The sequence below is a fragment of the Eleginops maclovinus genome, chromosome 13 (assembly GCF_036324505.1).
Source record: "Eleginops maclovinus isolate JMC-PN-2008 ecotype Puerto Natales chromosome 13, JC_Emac_rtc_rv5, whole genome shotgun sequence".
Lineage (NCBI taxonomy): Eukaryota > Metazoa > Chordata > Actinopteri > Perciformes > Eleginopidae > Eleginops > Eleginops maclovinus.
In genome coordinates, this window is record NC_086361.1 from 16,919,277 (window position 1) to 16,940,891 (window position 21,615).

At 41.4% G+C, this 21,615-nt stretch overlaps 1 protein-coding gene across 1 annotated transcript in view; it reads right to left on the reverse strand.

Moving 5' to 3' along the window:
• LOC134875301 (electrogenic aspartate/glutamate antiporter SLC25A13, mitochondrial) overlaps positions 1-8,847 on the reverse strand; it is a 44,855-nt gene extending 36,008 nt beyond the window's left edge. Inside the window, exons 1-4 of the mRNA XM_063899829.1 lie at positions 8,775-8,847; positions 7,736-7,789; positions 7,446-7,588; positions 2,309-2,424 (exon numbers count right to left, since the gene is read on the reverse strand). Of these exons, the coding sequence (XP_063755899.1) occupies positions 2,309-2,424; positions 7,446-7,588; positions 7,736-7,789; positions 8,775-8,786 (325 nt within the window). The 5' untranslated portion in view covers positions 8,787-8,847. The remainder of the gene's footprint in view (positions 1-2,308; positions 2,425-7,445; positions 7,589-7,735; positions 7,790-8,774) is intronic.
• Positions 8,848-21,615: the final 12,768 nt, after the last annotated feature.

A 21,615-nucleotide genomic window follows, 5' to 3' on the forward strand; every position in this document is an offset into this window, starting at 1 on the left:
TACACCACATTTTTAAGCCTAATGACTTACATTAACTATGTTAGCTCCATTACAATCCTCTCCATATTCTCCATATGTTCGTGTTTTTGTAACAAACAATTATCCAATACTACTTCCTCTTTTAGTTTGCCCTAATAAAGACATAAATCTGTGTGTACTAAGCCTTGTGAGTCAGATCTTAACAAACAGCATGTGTTTCCTATCTTGCGGTTAACATTACTAATTATTTGATTTAGGACAACAAAAAAAACGTCCGTGACTGTCTGTGTCAAAATGTCGACGTCAATCTCCAGAACACAATTCTGCTCTGATTGAGACTTAAGTCCCTCAACTCTAAATCAGTGTTGAATGCCACATGGCAGAAGTAAAGGCTGTGTATTCAGAGGAAAGCCTTTTCTTCTCACTTATGTTCCTGTGCCTGAACCCTCTAAGCCTCTGCAGCCAGCGGAGTGGAGAGACACTGAACATGAGTCCTAAATTACAGCCTTACTAAAGAAACAAAAACAAACCAATAGAGCGACCTGTTTCTTATTACCAAACAGGCCGCGCAGAACGAGTGCAGAAAGGAAAAGGAGGAAAGAAACAATTTTTTATATAAAGACAGACACGCAGAGGGAAAAAGAGAGAAAGAGAAAGGTGATATTTACTTCAGCTCAGCCTTACCTTCTGAAGGAAGACAGCTTTGTGAATTGTTTTTTTACACTTTAATGAGGCAATAAATATACAGTCTTTAACTCTTTAAAAGAGAGGCCGCTTCAGTGCCCGCCGTTTATATTATCAGCTTTTATAGACCTGTCAACACTCAGTCCTCTTTAGTTTTTTCTCTTTTTTTTTTTGACTTTCTGGCTGACGCACAACTGCGTTTCACATGCCATGTTACATTGCAATTTTATGAACTCGACATTCCACCAAATTACACATTTAGTTTAGGTGCTAAGAACTCAGAGCCCCGTGTGTGCTTAGCAGAAATAACTCAGGTTATTATCAAATAAAATGGATTTATAGAAATATGAACTAAAAATGAAATCAGAGTACAGACATTTATGGCGTTGGAAAACAAAAGTGTCTTTAATGCGACGTAAGCTTGAGCTATTAATGTCTTTTAAAAAGGTAATAAAGAAGGGAGTTCTTTATGTTGTGCCGTGGTGAGGCTCTTGCATCTGATGAGCGGCAAAGAGGAAAAGGGAGCAGAGGAGAAAAAAGGGGAATTCTGTAATGTATCACAATAAAGCAACTTTGACAAGTCTATAATCTCAGTCACAAGTTGTTTGCTTTTGGTGAAATGGTAGCCCGATGCAAGTGGCAGACACTGCAGTCAGTGTTTGTGTATGACATGATGTGTGGTATGTTTTTCATGCAATTTTCCACTTGTATGCGAGTCTCATAACTCACAGGCATTGGGATATTCATTAACCTTTGAGAGACGCAGAAAAACAGCAGACCTTTTAATTGCCACCAAGACAACGTCACTCTAATTGATCCTTTTAAATATGAAAATTTACATATGTGCATATATAATCACCCGCGATGATCTTGCACCCTGTCGACAGCAACAATTAAAATGAAATTCACTTACTCTTCCCTGTTTGCGAGCGGGATGTGTGCGCTGCATTTCAAATCAAGCCTAATGTGCTAACGCCTCGCACACCTACAGAAGGCTGGCATTAGACTTGTTTAAATCAATTAGGCAAATGTGAAATAAGCAACGAGTACAAATGTCTTCCCTTTTCACCTCCGAGCTTCCAGGCATCAGAGTAATGGTGCCAATCATGTACGAACACACATTCATACACACACAATGAGCTACACACCCCCTCCTCCATCTTTAACTTTGCCAACAACCCTCTCCACCTCCACACCTAACCTTACATTCTTGACAGAAAATATAAAGGACCACAAACTGTATTTTGTTCTTTAGATGACAGACTATATGGGCAGAGGTCAGACCCCTTGGACAAATGACAAACAGTTTGTGTGGACACTTCTTCAGCGTTGCGTCGCACAAGACACACATGCTCAGTGCTTGGTCAGGATTGGCTGAACAAGTCTTTGTTAAATGTCAGAGACAATCAAAAGCAATGCTCATACTTTTATTGAGGTTACATCATTACAGAATTGTGAATCTACACAACCTTCTTTTTCATAAATATGCATTATCCTCCAAAAATGTTGCGCCTATTATCCAAAAAGAAGAGATGAGGTATAGGTTTAACAGAACCTGCCATATACATGCTAATGGCTCAGAAAGATGCTCCACCTGCAAACTTGAGTCTCATTCTATCTAACCCGGTAAATCAGAGTTACTTACCAAAACTGGTCATTCCACTGCCTGCTTTGTCAAACAGCAGGAAGGCGACCATGTAGAGGGAGTCCGGGGCGCACAGCACCGACTCGAACGCTACGAACTCCTGAAAGGAGATCAGCCTGAGAGAAAGGATAGAAGAAAGAGGATATGTAGAGCTGTGAAACACTGCTGAATGCTGTCATTTGAGTTGATTTATTAATGTGGTATTCATGTTTCAACTTCTCTGTATAAAAACTTAATCAGCTACACCTGTGAAACACAGTCTTTGATATTCAATTAGTCATATAATAAAGACTTGAGCCAAGTTACACTAATAAAATGATATATTAAACACAAATCTAGACATTTTAACACTGCATTAAACTCCATTGTAATTACTGCCACACAGTGGCAAAGCAGCACACTACGACAACCCATCAATCCGTGTTACGCACAATCCACACGGCCTTTTATCCAAGAATCTGTTATTCCATGTGTAATGTCATAAACTCATCGAGCGTGACGGCAAGAAAATAAAACAATTTTAAAAGCTCAGTGTGTGTTCCCAGTCGGAGCTGGCAGTTGGGATGGAGAGAGCTAACTTTACAACAGCTGAAGAAGAAAAAATTCAATATGAAGTTTTATATTTTAGTCTGCCATTTTAAACAAGTGCACAGCAGAGGAGGGAGCTGGGAGTCAATTAAGGAAATATAATCCATCTCAATATAAACATAATACAAAAACACGGTTTTGATCAAAAGTCAAGAAAAGCAAAGCTGGAGAAAGAAGTGAAATGGGGAAAACATTTGTCTGCATTAACACTGAAACAGCAGCTGCATGTAAATGCACCAGATACGTGTTGTGATTGAACTGCTGTCTCTTTTACAGAGTTAGTCAGTCAGTTGTCAGTGTTTTGATAAATAATATTGTATCTCCTGTCACTCCATAGTAAAACAAAAGCCCACATGCATCAATAACAGGAAATAAACATAAACATCGCTATTGTGTGAACAAACTGAGAGCTCCCATGGGAAGTCCTGCTGTGGAGAACTGGACCACGCAGTCTAGCCTTTCTTTAGGCCCTGGTTCACTGCTGCCACAAGTCCATTATACATTTCACAAATGGCTCTGATAATTACAGGAGGGGTCAGTGTTAATGAGCCGTCCCCGAGCATCCATCTATTAAACCTTTTTCAATTTCCAAGGGGGGAGTATAGGGGGGGTGCAATGATTACATTTTTAATTAATTATTGTGCTGATGAAATTGAGATGCATTTGTTTGGACTGCTGGATGTGGGTGGTTATGTACATCCTTATGTGTACTTAAGTGATGAAAAAATATTGTATAGATGAAAGAGACTGAGAAACAGAACCAATTTGCACTCACAACATTTTATTTAGAGGACTTATTACCAGTGAGATATATCAAATAACTAACTGCCTATTCCATATTTAGATTACTGTCTTATTTAGTCCTAAAAAATACTAAGATCCACACTTGGTTTCAGTAAAAAATTCAGTGTATAGATGTGCACGTGGGAGAAAGAGGCACTAAGAGGGAATAAAAAGAGCATACAGTTCTACTCAGTGGCAAATGAATCAGCTGTCATTGTTGCAAAGGAAAGTTAATTGTTTTATTAACAAAGCAAGAGGTTCTTAAGAGTGAGGCCAATGCTGATGGCAGGTAGGTGGGAGTGGGGGGGCACAAAAGCACACTGCTACGGCCACTTTTTGCTCACACTGCTGGAATATTATCAGGCTGTCCAATAATGATCCTTCTTTTGTGACAGAGAGGCGAATTAAGAAATGTAGTGAAAGACTCAGAAATCTCAAATGTTCCCAGGCAGAGCGGAGGGGAAAGTAACATTTCTCTTTTTCACACGCATCATTTTACATGCACGCTGGTTGTCCTGTCTGTGTTTTCCCAGACGTGGATAATCAGTATATTATTGTAACCGAGAGGGCTGTTGATCATGGAGGGATTGGACCATGGTTTAGACCAGGGAGCCCAGACAAGATCCAGGGGGCATCTCTATAACACACACGAGAAACATTCCATGTACTCGTAAGCATTTACACACAGCTCTGTAGCCGGGGATGAAGCTTATGATGGTTGATTAGCAGCGCCATGACGGCTGCAAAATGATTACAATGAGAGGGGGGAAGCCATCGGTTTCTGCTATGCCGACCCAACCCCAACGAGACGCTCAACAATCAAATCAACCGACAGCATCTCCCAACCATCAACTGCTATGGCATGTGTCCAGCTGCCCGCTCCGAGTACGCAGCCCGGGATGAACTCCGCAGTCAGGAATAATGTGATACTGTAGCATGGCATCTCTACAGCGCACTGCAGGATTTTGTTAAGTCTCCAAGCAGACATATTCGTGACGCGAGATGTAACACAGACGACCTAAACAAAAAGACTTGATTCTAGCATGTGTCTTTACAGATGACAGTTCCATGATGTTTTCCCTAGGAAGCCAAAACAATCCAATTTAAACTGTCTTCACTAAGTCTGTCCAGCATTCAAATTCCTCCCTATTTTCCGTATATTCTTGTTTGCTTTTATCTTATCTTTGCCAAATGGCTTTTATCTCCGTCTCCTCTCAGTAGGCATCTAAACACAATCCTCTGAAGCGAAAAAACCAGGAGCCGAAACGTTGTTTACAAGTAACATAAATGCATGGTGTTGGTTAGGCCCGGCTGATAGAAAGACAGCTCTCCTCCGCTGATAGTAGTGGAGAGAGGGGCCTAGAGGGGCTTCAATAATCCCCTGTCCCTGGCATCCTGGCATTGTTACTGACAGCCTTCCACCCACCTGGAGCGAGCTTGCACACAGACACACACGTCCCAAAAACACACCCAGATGAGTGCAAGCTGCCAGTATCTGTTCGGTTTCTAAGAGTGGACACCTACCAGTACAAGTCTACAATACCCACAGCAGCTGGCAGACTGCTATTTTCCCAGCATGCAACCTTAACAAAGTTTCTTTTCCTTTTGCTTTTTTTAAAACCTCCAAGCGTCTATGAGGGGGAGTGGGGTTTTTCACACCTGAACAGAGGTTTGTATCAAAATATCAGAGGGAAGATGGAATAGAGAAGCAGAAAAGTAGGGAGTCGGAAGGAAATGAAATGGATGGAGCTCAGAGGGCATTATGGTATGTGTGAGTGTGTAAAGAGGCAGGGATGAGAGTGGAGGAATGTAAAGGAAGTTAAAAGCAAAAAAGAAGACATAAATAGTAAATCTTCAAACCATCTTGTGGCTCTGTATGTCAGTGCACAAACACACAGCAATCTGATTCCTGGAAATGTAGACATCTGTAAAGTCTCTCTCTTTTATATCCGTCTCGGTCTCACTGCCAGCGGCGAGAATAAGAGGGAGAAAGCGATTTCCACGTAACAGATTGTTACGACTGTCACTATATCCCCTGATTTACACAGTGGCAGGGAGGCGGACGAATGCGTTTCACTGTTTACATCGCCACACATACACACCAAACCAATCACATACACACAATGGCATCTAGGTTAAATCTCTCTCACACAGATAAACTCGCAACAGAAAAGTAAAACGAGCATGCTGCCTGCTATCCGACCCCCTGCTAAATCTATTACCTGAGACTCATCTTGTTGAAATGGAGTCTTATCTGGCAAAAACAGCAGCAGGCACACTGGCTTCCAACACACTACCCCTCATGTACCAAACGTATTGTTCAAAAACATATTTGCATGGCGAGCTGGATGAAAATACAGTCACTAAAGTGGTTTGTTTTGTCTTGTGCTCCGTTCTTTTCATAAGGTTTGCACGAATAAGCGCTTGCAAAACAATTCGTTTGTGTTTCCAGCCACCACTGACGGTGCAGCAGATCTACTTTTTTATATCCATTTGGTTTGTATTCAGCAGAGAGATTTGCCGAATAATCATCCAGACTCTTTGTCTCACCGAATCATTTATCTATCAAAGTTTAGTAGAAAAATAACACATCGCAGAGTATGAGCATCACAAGGCCTTTCCAATGTCAACTGTAAAAAAACAAACAAATCACATCTAAACCCGGGTCTAAACAGACTTTTTTTTCCCTGTTTTGCCCCCATATCATTTCCATTCCCCTCCACGAAACCAAAATGAGGTTTAGATACAAAGCCTGGGCCATGGGTTCCTAATAGATTTACCCTGATGCCACGGCCACCATTTATCCTGCTCCAAAGCCACACAATGCAACAGAGTGCTCCTGAATAGCATGGGCAATTACAGTGCATGTGTGTGTTTTTATCAGTGTGTGTGTGTGTGTGTGTGTGTGTGTGTGTGTGCGTTTTGCTCTCTCCTTTTTCCAATTCCAAAACCCCCACTACTCCATCTCACTGTCCTTCACACACACACACACACACACACACACACACACACACACACACACACACACACACACACACACACACACACACACACACACACACACACACACACACACACACACACACCTTAAAGCAGATGTAATAACATGAAGCCAGGCAGCCATGTGCACTTTGCTCTTTGTAGAAGCCCAGGTGGTTACCATGGCAATGTAAAAATCTTTTTTGACTTACCCTAACATTTTATTACCCATCATTATGTATCATTAAATACATACATATTAATGTGAAAAACAGGGGTGATGGGGATGGGGGGAGGAGTAAGAGTGAAATTGGGGGTCTATCTACAAAGAAGGAAACACCTGAAAGGGGCCTTTGGTGGTTTGATGTCTCCGATAATTCAAGTATGAACATCCCTCTGTGAATTTTTTACACCAAAGGATTCAGGCATAGGTTTGTTTTTAAAATGCAAAATAACACTAGAGAGGCAGTCACACGAGATCAAAGGGATAAATAATAAGTACTGATAGCTTTGATAGGCTTAGCAGTTGGCTTAATGAGAGGAGATGAATTTGTGGCTTAAACAGAAACTCAGCATAGCAATTTCACAGTCAGATCAGCAACTTCTGCCAGAGATGTATTCAAACAGTGTAATTCTCATAAAACACTCTGCTTTTGATCCCCTATCTTTTACAGATTTGTATTTACCCCCTATCGGTCACATTTTGTGTCATACATCTTTTCATTTATAATAGCTGATATTCCATATTCTTTTCAGCTAATAATAACATAAATATGAGAATACTAACCCATCTTTCTTTTGATCCACGACTCCAGCCAGCAGCTTCGTGGCCTCGTCCGACAGCCGGATGTCTGTGTGGGCATGGAGGAAGCGGCTCACAAAGTCCTGCGGTGACATAAGGCTCTCCTCATTCTTCTTGACGCTGGCATACTGTAAAGAGAAAAACAGATACAGACACGAGGCCGCACGCTGAGCTTTAGAATTTCATTTAAAACATAAATCGAATGATACCTTCAAAGCTTTTTATAAAGAGGAAAGCACAAAAGAGGAAAAACAAAGTATATAGGTAAAACATACCTTTTCAAAAACGGCTTTCAACTCAGTTGAGTCGGCCCTCCGAGGCAGAACTGCCTGCAAGACAATAGGTTAACTTTTGTTACATATACACAATTATTTTATACACAAAGCTCCAATTTTGCATCGTGTGTGTTGTTTGAGGTATGCTGCTCAACAGAGGGTTCAGACTCATTTGTTTGTGAACTGTTGGGGGCCAAGCATCCAGTTATTAACAAGCAAAGAGAAAGAATTCAAGAACCTGATCAAGCACACATCATATTTAGCTGGATGCTCATGTTTTAAATTTAGTTAAGCACAACTACTGTAAACTAAGTTTGTTTTCATGTGATGTTTTTCTCTCCTGTTAATAATCTTGTACCGCCTCAGAACTGTATTGTGACCTTAACTATTGTAAGGGAAACACTGTTCAGGATGTTCCTGCTGGTGTTATACCTTAAAAATAAATAAAGTACCTTGAAAGAAATGTCCAATTATCCACATTTGAAGTTGGTGTAGTGTCATGAGTGCATATTAAACTAGTTTCTGAAATATTGTTATTGTAAACAAATAGACTACCATGACAGTAACCCTGTCTTGCACCTGCAGGTGGTTAACTTCAATAAATAGGATGCCCAGCATGTAGCATGATGCTAACCAAGGTTACCTGTCACTACCTGTACTCATTTAGCAGGGACACACCTGTAGACTGATGCCTGATATAAGCAGCATGCATTACAAAGAAGCAACAGTATAAATACTGCTCTTTGCAACAATAATGGAATGACAGTTCACTATAAATGAGGCACTGTAAGCCATCTGTTACATTAACTTAGCTAACCGGCTACAGTAAAGCCTCAATGTCATTGCCGTATGGTCAGAGTTAACCTCTAGCACATCCTCTTAGCAGACTAACAGCTAACTGGCATTTAACGAGCCCTCCGGGAACACATTATAACCGGCGCAGAGCTCCCTTGGAGACACTCCCGGGACCGAGCACCATCACTGACAATGCAACAGCTCCCCACAAAGAGTAGGAACTTAAATGCAAAACGTATCTTACCTTTCCTGCCATGCTAAAGCGAGCTGACCGTCAACTAGTCCCGTGCACTTCCTCCTGCGTGACGACACGCGCCGGTGCAGCGAAAGGAGGATAAAGAGGATCAGCTGGACACGAGAGGTCAGCAGATCAGTGGCTTGTGCAAGTCAAGTCCATTCAATGAGCCGATCATGTGTGTTGTAGAGAGAGTTTCTATATCTGTCTCTGTGACTCAAACTTGACCTACTAAGTGAAAGTGCCATAGAATATTCCCTGCTGTGTTTTACCCTAATCCTAACAACTAATGACTGCACTCAGACACAGCAGTCTACTTTATGTCATATTCATCTCTCACAGGTGCTTCATCCTAATTCAACGACTAGTTTAACGTTTTTGCGATCAATGTATCACTGAAAACTTGATACCATTGTTCTGTTTCAATTAGTGTTTCTAAAAATAAAAAAACACCCAAGTGTATTTTTTAATGGATGGAACATTTGTTCTAGTTCATGTTTACCTTTACAGTCACAAATTAAAGTTTAATGTTTCTAAGCCTTGGTTAAAGATTTCTGCATTACGTTTCATATGATGGTTTCTATAATATTTTATATAAAACAAACGTTTCAACAAAGATTTGGCTATAAAAACAAATGCAAAAAACAACAACATGCAAAACAAGTGCTAACAATGTGGGGGTAGTGGATGCTCTGTTTTATGGGGCCTTTTTATGTCTGTGCCCAGGGGCCCATACGGTAATGCGCCATCCCACTGATAACATAAACTACCATCTTGAAAAATGTACTATTATATTCAACAATGCATGTATTATGGCACTTAATGATAATTCCTATGTGATTTTGGAGCCCATAGCAGCAAAGTATTTAAAAGTTTTTACTGCAATATTAATTCAAGCTTTATGATATATTTAAAGTGGATAGTCTTTGAGTGGATTTATTATTACCCACACTGGACTGTACTGTAGCTACCAAGGAACAGAGGTCTATAGACGTCAGAATAAAAGCCTCAGTTCCTTCCTCACACAGCCATTCTTTCCCGCAGTAAATGGTTCCTATACTTTATTTCCAACCCTTTCCAGCCCATCTGTGCTTTGTGCCAGGAGGGAAAAAGGTGCAGAGAGAATTTTGTGACTACAAAAGCAAAGGTTAACATTACTCACAGCATAAAAACAATTTAAAAGGGAGCAAAAGGGCTCTAATGGCCCGACAGTCTTCAAAGAAAATGTATTTTGCGCTCAAAATAATTCATAGCTTTTTGCCGATGGCTTTTCAGCTTCCCGGAGACCCAGCATGAACCACTGTATTTTTCCCAGCAGGCTCTCTGCTCTTCGAAAAATGGCCTTCACTAGGGCATAGCTCGCATCCCCCTCAAAATATTGACAGCACTGAGTCCATGGCTTATTGGAAAAATGGCTGTAAGTAATGTTTTATCAGCCGATGCAATCTCCACACCTGTATTTTCCGCTGTCGTATAACAATATTTGACAAGATTAATGATTTGAACCCATGACATCTTATTTCCCATCACTGTCAATCCACCAGCAAAACAACTCACTTACTTGTGGCATTTGGTGTGGTAAGCATGTAGCTGCATTTGCTTTGCTCGTGTATTATTCATGAACCGCACATTTTACTTGTAAACCACAGTGTCTAACAGCTTTCACGTGAAACTCTAGACTGTTTATGCGGAATAAAATCTTTAAAAATGACCTTCAGTTAAATTATGTTTTTGTTTAGAGCAGGTTTTTTGCCTCTATTTTTAGCAATCACACAAACAGGGATTCTGTCAGCCGCCACAGAGTAAGTGGGTAATAATGATAAACCTTGCGACCTTTGAACTTCAATGGCTTGAGGGGTCTCCTGTCCGCGTCCCCAAGGGCCCACGCGTCCTGACAGCTTGAGTGATGAGTGGCGGACGGCTGTCTCGATCAACCTCCTCCTATTTTTAACCCACACTAAACACAGAGTTGCCAAAATAGACCCGAGCTCTAAACAAATGATTATTAGGGCACTTAGGTCTCCCCACTGACCAGCGAGTCCCTATTAACAGCCAATAACGGAGGCCCTCTGGGGTCAAAAGGTTTAAAGACTTTCTAATAAAAGTAACAGAGACATGGGGATGTGTTTTGCAGGAAAAAAGTTGTGTCTTAGTTTGAAATGCTGACAAGTTAATAATCCCTTCTCAAATGGCCCTACCGCAGTAAAATGGCCAGTTTGTTCTTACTTTTATTACTATCATCTGTCAGTCACTCAAGTCTTTCTCTTTTTTTCCTGCCTCTTCTAAAGTGGACTGAAAGAGCTAAAACAGCTTTACAGTAATGTTCTCGCTGGGGCTTTATTCTCATTTCCCATTCTTTCTTTTCTTTTTTGGATGAATTTTGAATTCTTATTGTAGTTTTAGGCAGGAAACGCCTAATGGATTCCCAAAGAAGTATTCATGACATGGTAATGAGATTCAAATTTGTAAGACATTTTTGACCTGAAAAAAAAGGCAGTTTTTGGCAGTGGCTTTGTCCTGTTTTCCACTACTCAAGAATACAGTTTCCCAGTCACTGTACTATTCCTAATGTCATTTTAAAATGTATTGGATGGAGACAGAAAGCCAACAGTACTAAAATGTGAAAACAACTGAAAAATATGTTGGAGTCACTTTCTGTCAAAACCACGTATCCTGGGGTTGATGAAGAGCAAGATGTGGCAAGTTGCATTGTGTTATATTGTTTTGTGTTGTTTAGGGTGTAAAACATCAATTTTTCAAAACAAAACAGTTAGTATAAGAACATGAAATCTGATTAGACTCATTGTGATCTCAGCAATATTAACAAAGTATCACCTTTACTAAATGTGTTTTTTTTTATAGGCCTTACTACTCATAAATTATACATGTGTGTTAATATGCTGCTCCGAAAGATACGCACTGTATACTTTTGTTTGTCAATCATTTTGAAAGATGTATATCTTCACTAGGAACCAGGCTTGAGGATAAGTTCCACAGATAAGGTAAAAGTCACGGATTGAGAGGCAGACCAACACATTGTTGGTTGTAGTCTTGTTGTGGGATTTGATGACAGTAAGATTGCTATGATTACATCTGATTTATCTTTTCAAACCTTACTCAAAAGTTGCAGATGTACTACAAAAACCATGAGGATTTATTGAATAGTGAATGGTTTCAAATCTACCTCCAGGCAAAAAGGAAACATGTTTTTTATGAGCTACAGACCATGTAATGTGCTGAAGAGAAAGGTTTATAACCACTTGTTTTGTGATATATAACCTTACACAGAGCAGAATACTTTTCTTTTGAGATGGATGGGGTTTTTTCTACTGTCAGATTGACAAAATCAAAATGTATGTCCCCAATTTGGGTTGCTGTGACCTAACCCACAACTGAATTCTTCCAAGAATCACGTTTCTGTTTTGTACAATTTCAGCTTTTCCTGAGATCTTTCATTTGTGAGAAGCTGAATATCTTGCTGAAGGACACATCAGCAGGACACATGGCTGTTGACGGACATAGTGGCTAGAAACCTGCAACCACTTGATTATAACCATGTTACTTCCCCTCTAATTAAGATTTTTTCATGTGAGCGCCAAGAATGACGCCGGAGTCATTCCAGTTGAGCCTAGAATTTGAAAGACACACATTCTGAGATTAGAACTGCTTTTGTGCAAAGACAAAACATTGTAAACTTCACACTTGCCAAATTGGGAGTTTTAAATAACTTCGAAGTGTCACCAAAACCACACAGTCCTGACTGCCCAGATAGTGTTGGACGACAAATCTGTTTTGCATAGAAGGATAAGAGAAGAGAAATTATGGGAGAAACATGTGTCAGGCCATTTTTATAAAATCAGCATTAAAAAAGTGATTCATACATCTTTTGAACACTTTGTATTTCTATGGTGGTTCATCATCTATAAAGCGAACAGTATTTGTGTTAATACATAAAGCTCTTAAGTCCTTTCTTCATCAGTCACATATTAACAAAAATAATGGAGTTCTCTCAATATGCAAAGCCTCTGCTGTCTGTCTTACAACAAAACACTTCCTATTATAATCTACTTTCATTTCTCCAATCAGTTAGTTGTCAAACACTATCCTTAATCATCACACATAACATGCACTGCATTAAAGTGGCATTCTTGTAAACACCATATCTGTAATAGCGTGTGACAAGCCGCCTTTGTTTACACCATAATAACTGGGTGTTTGAATAACTTCTCAATGACTTTAAGTAACCAGCCAGATTCACTCTGCTTCCATTCAGCCGTGCAGCCTGATAAACTGGAGTGACGTTTGGCATGGAGTGGACTGCGGATTACACCAAACACTCGGGCTGTATGGACTTCTTAAGCATTTCACCTGCGGTCTCGAGACATGGGAGTGCATTTCCTGCGCACACATTGGCGGATGTAGTGTGCATCCGTTTGCCTCATTATGCAAATGTTGACATGTGCATTCATATACATGGAAGAAAGTTCAAATCAGCCCCACCCAGATATGCATTTATTCAAAGCCCCAGCTTTACTTTCTTTGCAAACTCTCCCCTCTTTTCCATCCGCCAACCTCAACTTCAAGGCGGGCTGTCTTCTCCGTAGCTTCTGGATGAATCTGTTTAGTATCTTTCAGTTCAGATGAAGAGCTACACTAACCATGCTTCAGGGCAATTGGGATGGGCCAGGGGCCTGGCGAAGCCCGGGAAGGGGTGGATGGGAGCTTTGAGATGGTCCAGACAGGCTCAAGCTCCTCTCTTCCACAACAACAAGGACCCACACTGAAGCATGCTCAGACCCTGCAACCCGAGAGGGCACAGGGGTCCTCCAGCCTGCCTGGTTTGGGATAAATGAACCCAGATGCTTCCCACAAATGCAAAGCAAACCACGCTGAAGGAATGAGGGCGGGGGGAGTAGGTGGTAGAGGCAGAAAAAGGCGGCTTACCTCCTTTTTATTTTTTCTTCTTCCCTTAGTTGAGGCAGTTATCTGTCAGATTCCTGCGCTTTCTCATAACCACTGATCACAGAGGCCTCCGTGCAAGGAGCATTGTGGGAAATGATCAGAGGGTCATTTGTCTTTGAAGGAGAATGAGAGCAGCAGCAAATCTTTAAGTCTTTTCCTGTTCCTCTTCCTGTCAAGCTGCCACCTGGACTGAGAGAGAGGCAGCGAGAGAATGATGGTCGCATTCGCCTAAATGACTTAATTGAAGTTCGAATTGGCGCAGGAAGTTTTAGAATGTAACATGAATAGTGTGATTAAATGCCTTTGAAGGTTTTGTTGTATAGATGTGTTAGCTCTTCATCTTTTCCGCACACTTGATCGGAGACGCTAAGATGTCATTCTGCCATCTATAGAAAAACACCTGTCTCAGGAATACTCTTGGAATAGTTTCATCCCGAGCTTTAGATGAGAAGATAGATAGCACTCTCATATCTGTACGGAGCTTAGCTTAGATTAGCACAAGGACTGGAAACACGGGGAATGAGCTAGCCTGCTGTCCAAAGGTAACGCAATTCAACACATTTTTCTCAGTGGCTCATCCACCAACCCCTATGAAAAGTCTGGTTCTACAAAACCCCAATGTGTTGTTTTACACTATGTTTAAACAGAACCAGGCTTGCTGTTTCCTCCTGTTTGCAGTCTTTAGGCAAAAATAAGCTAACTAGCTGCTGTTTACTACTATTACTTTTAGGCTTAGCCCCTAGTACTGAGGACATTTTGTGAACAGGTTTTTCTCATTTGTTTCCAAAGAATTCTGTCAAAGCATCTCCAAACGATAATTTCTTGCAACTGAAATCGCAAGACATGATCGATCAAATTTCAAGGTCAGTGTACAGTTTGTGCCACACAACCTTTATATTTTACTTCCTTGTCATTTCCAAATTCATTCAAACCAACAGTCCACCTGCAAAGTGCAACTGTATCTGCAGCCAGAGGTGGGTGGTGTAATAAAGAAACTAACTTCATGAAAACATTTTACGCAGTGGCCCTTCAAAGCTCCTTTTCCTCTCTACAGACTGTGGCAATGTGTTCCTCACCAGGGACCTCAGGAGTAACCTGTGTCACTACCAATCTGCCAGCCTCTCCTGATGCCATCCAGATGCCCCATCCTGAAACACACACCGGCCTCTTTGTTTGCTCCACTTTAAGTTTAAGGCCCTTTTTTTCACCAAGTTGGACATGCACTAACACATATACAGATGTGCATACGCCAAAAAAACACACTCTCAAACTAACATGATGTTCGGACACAATCAACCACACATGCACACATCCTCAAACCACCCTTTGTCTAATGTAGAAGCAGCAATAAGGAATAAACGACACATTTCCTATATCATTTCACTAAGTCTTGCCTGCTTTAGCTCACTCTTAACCTGCCTTGCCATGTCGGAAGACCAAGAGTTAAATTAGAGAGGACTACATTTCCTGAAATGAAATGACTGTCAACTTAACTTTGCTCCATCATCCCAGAGGAGTGCAAAAAAAATACCCCAGTCCTTCCTTTCTGTTTTTGCGTAACGAACAGCAAACAGAGTTCAAGATATCAAAGGCAACTGCGGTAAAAGGCATCGCTGGCAAATGAGTTAAGAAAGAGAGTTGAGTTGTTTCAGTCTGGCTTTGATCTCAGGGATTTGTAGTGAGGGGGCAACATGTAGCTCCTGTATATGTCATCATGACCATTAGGAAGTGCTGACATCTATCTGATTAGGATGACAAAACAGCAAGCACCTGTGTGTGTGTGTGTGTGTGTGTGTGTGTGTGTGTGTGTGTGTGTGTGTGTGTGTGTGTGTGTGTGTGTGTGTGTGTGTGTGTGTGTGTGTGTGTGTGTGTGTGTGTGTGTGTGTGTGTGTGTGTGTTGCGTGCGTTGGCAATGGCCGATGTTGAAAGTGTCCATGTGCTTGCATTAATGTGTTTTCCGAGCGTTCGTGTGTATGCTCTGCATGGGTACACTTTTGCACATTTGGGTGTATTTGGAAGAGTGTGCATTTTTGTCCTTCTTCTTCCACATCTGTGAGTGTGTGAGGATGAGAGAGTGCATGCCTGTGTGGTGTGCTGGCTGGCTGTCCTGCCTCGAGGGGAGATAAATGGCTGAGTGTTGTTGTTGTCCAGAGAGCAGACACTCAGACAGCCGCTCACACATGATTAATTGTTTCCTTGTTAGGACTGGGACCAGTTGACTGTGGCTGGGCCAAGGCCTCCCACCCAGCCTTAACAACGTGTGTGTGTGTGTGTGTGTGTGTGTGTGTGTGTGTGTGTGTGTGTGTGTGTGTGTGTGTGTGTGTGTGTGTGTGTGTGTGTGTGTGTGTGTGTGTGTGTGTGTGTGTGGGCAAGAGAGTTAGAGAGTGATGAAAGGCAGAGAGAAGAATGAAAGAGAGAGAGAAAGTTATATCCTATTTTAAGTGTTTGTCTGTCATTGTACTCTCTTTTAAAACATGTGCTTTTGTTTTGAAACAGGCCACAGAGAAGTTCTTTTGGTCAAATGTGGTGAAAATGATCGATGTGAACTGGGGGGATGATTTGTCCTGCAACCTTTAAATGTTTACTTGAATTGGATTTTGCCATGTGAAATGTCTTTAATGAACCTTCTTCCTGCAATTGTTTCCCTCTCTTGTGTGGTTACATGCAGGTACTGCGTCATGTAATTAACCATCTAATTACTTGACCCAAGTGGAAGAAGCTCTACTGATTGACTTGAATCATGGCTGCACATTGATTTCTCATAGGTCACCACTGTTCAGGTTGATCTACAGTGACGCTGGGTTTCATGGGAGTGCATGAGTGAGTCTGATGATTGATTAATTACAATTATCGGAGGCCTGATAATTCACCAGAGATGATAATAACCTCAAGTGTGCTTTACTGCTCTGGCGGAAAAAGCCTCTCCGGTGTCTAAATTGTCGCTCCTATTAATTTCTCTTCCTTCACTGTCCAATGCTTTTAAGTGCAGCAGGACAGGTGGATGGCTGTGTGTTCAAATATTGGAGGTATAAGGAGGGGAAGGGGGTACAATTCTGGAGTAAAAATAAAAAACAAACACCCTAATTGCCAGGTATCATGGGTGTACGGGAAGGAAACGCAGCGGGGGGGTGTTGTTGCCGCAGACGTCACAGTTAAAAACACGCTGCCATCCTCGCAGGGCCGTTCGGCTCGGTTGCACATTGAGGTTTAATGATGGCATGAGAATGACTCACATGCAACAGTGATTCACTTTACATTAGACCCTTAATCACAGCGGCTATTATCCCTCCTTTGTGTTGATAAAAGTACAGGAATCCACTAAGACTTGTGTTAAATATATGCAAAACATTTACTTAGGGAGAATTTCTACTTCACTAATGTGTTTTATTTCGCAGCGTAGGCTAGATGTAGGCTACTATAACTGGTTGGATTAATGTGGTTATTAATATGTAGATTTGTCTGGATGATTGTTACTGACATGGACACTTTGTTATGGTGTTTCATATAAATTCATGTTGTCTGTATCTGCCCAGGCATTGCAGATGAAAATTGGCTCATAGCTAAATCTGGCACAATGATCCAGTTTAAGGTTTTTTCAAATTTGGATTCTACTTTTCCCCAAAACATAAACACATGACCATTGCAAAATATGTATTTTGCTCTGATTCTGGTCTAAAGTCAGTTCATCTAATATATAGCGTATGCTTGCAGGGCAGTACAAACTGCTACATACATTCTAAGTTTTTTACCCTTGTGAAATGATGCATTTATGTGTCAAAGACCTGCGAGATGGATCATGTCATAAACTGCACGGATGAAATTTGGCACTCATAATTCATCCTGACATCAAACCAAAGCCTTGTGTTTTCATAGTGACTCAACCACCAGGGATGGCGTTAAACTGAAACATACCCATCTGTTTCTTTCTCTGTGCCAACATGTCACATCGGGTTAAAATCCTGTCAGGTTTAAGTGACGGTGATTCTGCAGCGTGATCCCACACTGTCTTAAATATCCAGTGTCATGTCCACCAGTTCACATGGCTTTATCATCATTTTTAGCTGAGCTGTGATGATTCAAATAAAACGTTTTCCCAGCAAAGCATGGAACCAAGATATTGTATATGTGGCGAGGTGGTTTGTTGTTGTTTTTGTCAGCAGGATTTTGAAAACACTACCTGACAGACTTTCAATGAAACATGGTAGAATGGAGTAGCATGGGTCAGTGAAGAGCATATTCAATTTTGGAGCAGATCATTAGGTCATTTGGGCTAAAGAGACTTTTTCTTATGGAAATGGCCGAGCTTATGTCCCAGAGGCCTTACTTTTCTCTATTGTTGTCATTGATGTGAAGATAGCAAAGATGCAAGACTTACGACGTCATAATACTGAGAAACCAACATTATGAATACCTAAAAAGGCATCAATAAAACCATAAGATACAGCATGTAATATCCACAGCTTCAGGTAGAATATCCCTTCATTCTGATCCTATGTGAAAGGCTTTATTTTAAAAGACTTTCTATTATCCTTTGTACTTCACCTGCACATGATATTATAGGTACGTTTTTTGATGATAAGTATTCTGGATTTCGTCTTATAAAATAGAAAGGGGAAAACCATTCAAAAAAACACAGGATCATTTTGATGACGATGAATGGAGCTGGAAAAGTAGCCTGTGGTCAATCCATACTGGTTAATTGAGGCAGTTAGGGTAGAAGCGACTTAAAAGCCCCGGTCCTCCTTGACAATGAAGGCTGTCCTATAAGGGACCCTCAGTAGGGCCCTCAGGTCTTTTGATGGGACATTCGCCAGCGTCCTTTGGGGCTGTTTCACCCCCCACAATAAACAGGCAGCCCTTTGTCGACAAGAGAAGGGGGCTCTGAAGGGTTGCTCCTCGTTATTATTTTCTAAAGTAATTATACCTTATTATCTGTGTTTACTTTAGCGGGGGTGCGAGCGTGCAGGTGTGGGCCATTCGGCAGTCGGTTGGCAGTGTTGAACGCATCCCGAGTGTCTTTTTTTTTTTAACTCTCTCCCCACCATCTTTACTTGGAGGTTTTTTGGGGGGTTTTAGTAGTATTGTAGCCCTGCCGCTAATTTCCTCCCAACAAAAGAATTGTGCAATTACAGCTATTATAGTAGCAGCTGCATGCTTCCTAGCTGTGCAGAGACAGCTTCGTCTTTTCCCTGGCTCAGTGGTGAAGGGATTGGAGAGGGGAGAAGCAGAGAGAGCAGGGCCTGCAGCGGGGAGGAGAGAGTTCGAATGGTCACAGTAGCTTCCAGTGTCTGCAGGAAAGAGGAAAATATAGCCTAGGAGGCTGGTGTGTTCCCTCTGTGTAGACACAGCAGGGACTCTCGCCCACAAGCCTGTGGGCCTTGAGAACAATGGATCTGCCATCTCCCAACATGAAGTGTTATGAAATTGTCTTCGCCACAGTTCCATTGGCTGCTCTCTCGCATGGAGTCATGTGGTCTCAGAACTGCGTGGGCCGGGGGAAAAACGATTTGCAAATAAGAAAAAATGCTTTTTGAAAAATCTAGTGTCACATGAAGACCAGAATCTGTTTACAGGATTTGCGGCATCCAGTAGTTACCATATAGACTGACCCCGAAAGTAATGAGTTGAAAGTAATACACTCAGCTTGTATTACTGAATGAAGAATAAACATTGCCAACGCTAACAAAAAGACAACTCTTTAAAAAAATAATCCATTGTTTCAAATGTTTACGACAAAAGCTTTCAATCATGTTATTGGCAGATTGTTATTCAGGCGTCTGTAAGTCAATATCAGCCTCAGGGAGCATCTTCAAACATGTCATGGGGAATCATGTGGGTCACAAAGAACAACAAAAATCCTTGCACAAATTAAATAAACTATTAAATTGGATCAAAGAACAGCTAGTGCAGAGACACTGAAAAGCCGGCGTCCTGTGTGAGGTTGAAATTTGAGGGCCCATCGAGGCCCTCATGGCGTCAAACACAAGGGACCAATCTCATGCTCTCAGCACAAACAAAATGGTCACAGGTCCTCCTCTGTTGCTCTCACTTACCAATTCTCTCACTTCACCGACTTCCCAACACTTAGAATAATCATCTGGCCCAGGGCCCTTAGTTTCAAGGGCATAAACAGATCTGAGGATCACCTATGTTCGAGTCAGAGCTCTTTTAGTTCACTTCATGAGCATGTGACCTTGCTCAATTTCCCGCAGCACTTGCCAACAAAATATTAGTTTTCTTTATTGACATGTATATCAGCAGCAGCTGGAGCATTGTCTTTTCAATCATAATATGGGCCCAGGAGAGCTGTTTGGCTGTGATATGCAGCTGATTGAGATAATAACTAGTAGTAAACAAGGATTTTTTGCCTTTTTCCAGAAGAGAACGAGAGACTGTCAGATGCTTGTCATCCTGCTTTCAGTAGCCAACATTTAAACACTTGACCTGAGCTAGCAGATTTCCACTTCCACCTTTTCCAGCCTTTAATGCCAAAATCTGAGTGCGACACTTTGAAGTGCAGAAAAACTCTTTCAAAATGTAAACTGATGCAAAACAGTGAATTGTGCGGTTAATCAGACCATAATAGGAAACAAAGAAAAGCTACTAGGAGTGGCTACCCACAGGCTGAAGGCGGTGGTGAGGAAATGATTCTAAATGTGGCTCGATATCATAAAGCCCTGCTACAGTCAAACTTTAAATGATTTAACGTGTTTGATTTTAACACGTCGTAAAAACCATGATACTTTTGTTGCATCAACAGTTTATGAGGTCTGTAATGTAGAAACTGGTGTATTACTCTTCATTTTAGCCTTCAGATACAGGAGGTAATGGGAGGCAAGCAGGAACATGTTTGGCTTCATTCACTGGATAAGGACAGCTAGACTTCTTAATGGAAGTAGTTGCTGGTTAAACAATCTTCCCACACCGAATACATTAGTAATTTGAGTAATTGTTTGAGGAATTTTGTTGCATCAAGATTATTATTTTTTGCCACATCTAGTTTTTTCATGTTTCAAAAAAGGGACGCTCAATTTCGAGAAAATGATCAGGAAAGGCTGATTGTATTGTAGAGGTTTAAAGTCTCTCACCCTATCTACAGTATTTATTTAAATTTGACTTGATTAAGATTTTTTTCAAGGACTTGACTTTGATTTCCTGCCGTATGAACACACAGCATGACTTTTTGAGCTGATCGTGTGTTTTGAAAATAAACTAAATCAATCAAAGTAACTTGTATCTACATCGGAAAAAATACATTTTCAATTAATAGAAGTACAAAAAATAGAATATGGTGCTTGAGAAAATGTATTTAGGTTACTTTGCACTTCTCCAGGCAGAGGATGAATGTTGTTTTCAGGATGAAAGCGGCGCTTGCAGCCTCCGTCTTACTGGCATCTATTTCAGCTCATTAGGACCCTGGGACTGAGAGTCGACAAAACACTGAGAGAAATCATTTTGTCGGGGGAGTGTGGCGGGGATAAATTGGCCTCTGGTTCAGTACGAGAGTCCCCGCTGTGTAAAGCGGAAGAGAAGGGCCTGGCTGGCAGTAGGGGCAGGCCCAGGCAAGGCAGGCTGGGGGCCCCATGCTGAGACCCCCTCCCTGCCTCTGACAAATACGGCAGTGGATAATCTCTCCTTCAGGGACTCGGCCCAGTGCTGTGGGGCTGAGAAGGGAAGGGGTCTGTTATACAGGAACTGCCTCTGTGTGTGAGGAACATGCACCACAAACACACTTACACACACTTGTATGCATTGTGTGTACTTCCACTGCGCACAGATTATGTACATCTCCATTTCCCCGTGTACACTTTTCCTCTCTTCCTGTCACGCTGACATCCCTTTGACAGATTTAGTAAACAGAGCCTAATATTAAAGTAAGGTTGCTAAA